Source organism: Cryptomeria japonica, chromosome 11 (genome assembly GCF_030272615.1).
Source record: "Cryptomeria japonica chromosome 11, Sugi_1.0, whole genome shotgun sequence".
NCBI classification, from domain to species: Eukaryota; Viridiplantae; Streptophyta; class Pinopsida; order Cupressales; family Cupressaceae; genus Cryptomeria; species Cryptomeria japonica.
In genome coordinates, this window is record NC_081415.1 from 163,613,116 (window position 1) to 163,614,391 (window position 1,276).

General features: G+C 37.1%; 1 protein-coding gene across 1 annotated transcript; it reads left to right on the forward strand.

Moving 5' to 3' along the window:
* Nucleotides 1-356: 356 nt before the first annotated feature.
* Nucleotides 357-1,052, forward strand: LOC131860098 (uncharacterized). Its single transcript, XM_059214464.1, has one exon. The coding sequence runs from the start codon at nucleotides 357-359 to the stop codon at nucleotides 1,050-1,052; it is 696 nt and encodes a 231-aa protein (XP_059070447.1).
* The last annotated feature ends 224 nt before the right edge of the window (nucleotides 1,053-1,276 follow it).

The following is a 1,276-nucleotide window of genomic DNA, read 5'->3' on the forward strand; positions in this document are numbered from 1 at the left end:
AAGTGCAATATCAACCACAAATGCACATGGAAATGCCATCTCAATGGGTACAACAAAATACTCCACACCAAAGCATGGCAGTACCTCAACAACATGAGCAATTCCAAAATGAATATATGCCAGAGACACCAAAGACCATGATTTCTGAACGTCAACAACCATTTGGAAGTACTATATATCGAAAACAAGGACATCCAGGGATGAATGATGACCCTCAAAAGCCTTCACAATCAGATGTGTTGGTGCAATAAATTGAAAAGATGCAATGACAAATAGAGGCATTACAAACCAAAAGTACAAAGAATTTATTCACAAAGCAAGACTTATGTCCTAATCCATTTGATAAAAGTTTGTACATGCCTCCCTTTCCTAAGCGCTATAAAGCACCAAATTTTGAGAAATACAAGGGAAATGGTAATCCAAAAGATCATGTTCAAGCTTTTTACACAGCGTGTATTGAGGTAACTTATGATGAGACATATTTGATGCGTCTTTTCCCGTGTAGTCTCACGGGACAAGCTATGGATTGGTATGCGCATTTGCCTGGGAATATAAAATCTTGGAATGAATTGGCTGAGAAATTCATTTGTCATTTCGCATTCAACATCGGCAATGAGATAACCATGTTAGATTTTTGCAACACAAAGAAAAAGCCAGGAGAACCATTAATGAATTTCTTACAAAGATGGCAAGAATTGGTTAGTCAATGTTCCGTCGAAATCCCAGAGGAACAACAAGTTAATTTATTTATTCAAAACTTGATACCAAAGATGATGTATGAGCTTAAATTGAAAGGTCCTAGTACTATTGCAAAGCTCATTAAAAAAGGAATAGACATTGAGGATGCTCTTATTGCTAAGGGGGTTATTAAAGTGAACAAGGACAACAACAATCTGACCAAGTCAAGTGATAGGAATAAGTTTTGGTCCAAAAATAAGAATGTCACTAATGAGGGTGTAGTTGACGCAAGAACTGTAAGCACTAGTCAAGCTAAGTTTGTTATAAGAAGACCAAGTGCATTGAATGCTCCAACTTTCCAACAGAATCAATAGACGTAGAATCAAACAAGTAATGTTATCCAACAACCACAAATTCAACAATGTAATCAAGAACAACAAGATCAGCAACGTAGACCTTTCAGATCAAGAGACGGGCCTCCCCGTCAATTTACACCATTGGGAGAGCCTATTGAATCGGTAATGAAACAGTTGATTCAGGCTAAATTCATTAAGTTTCTAGATATCAAAGAGGAGACACTAGTAAAACCCCATTGGTG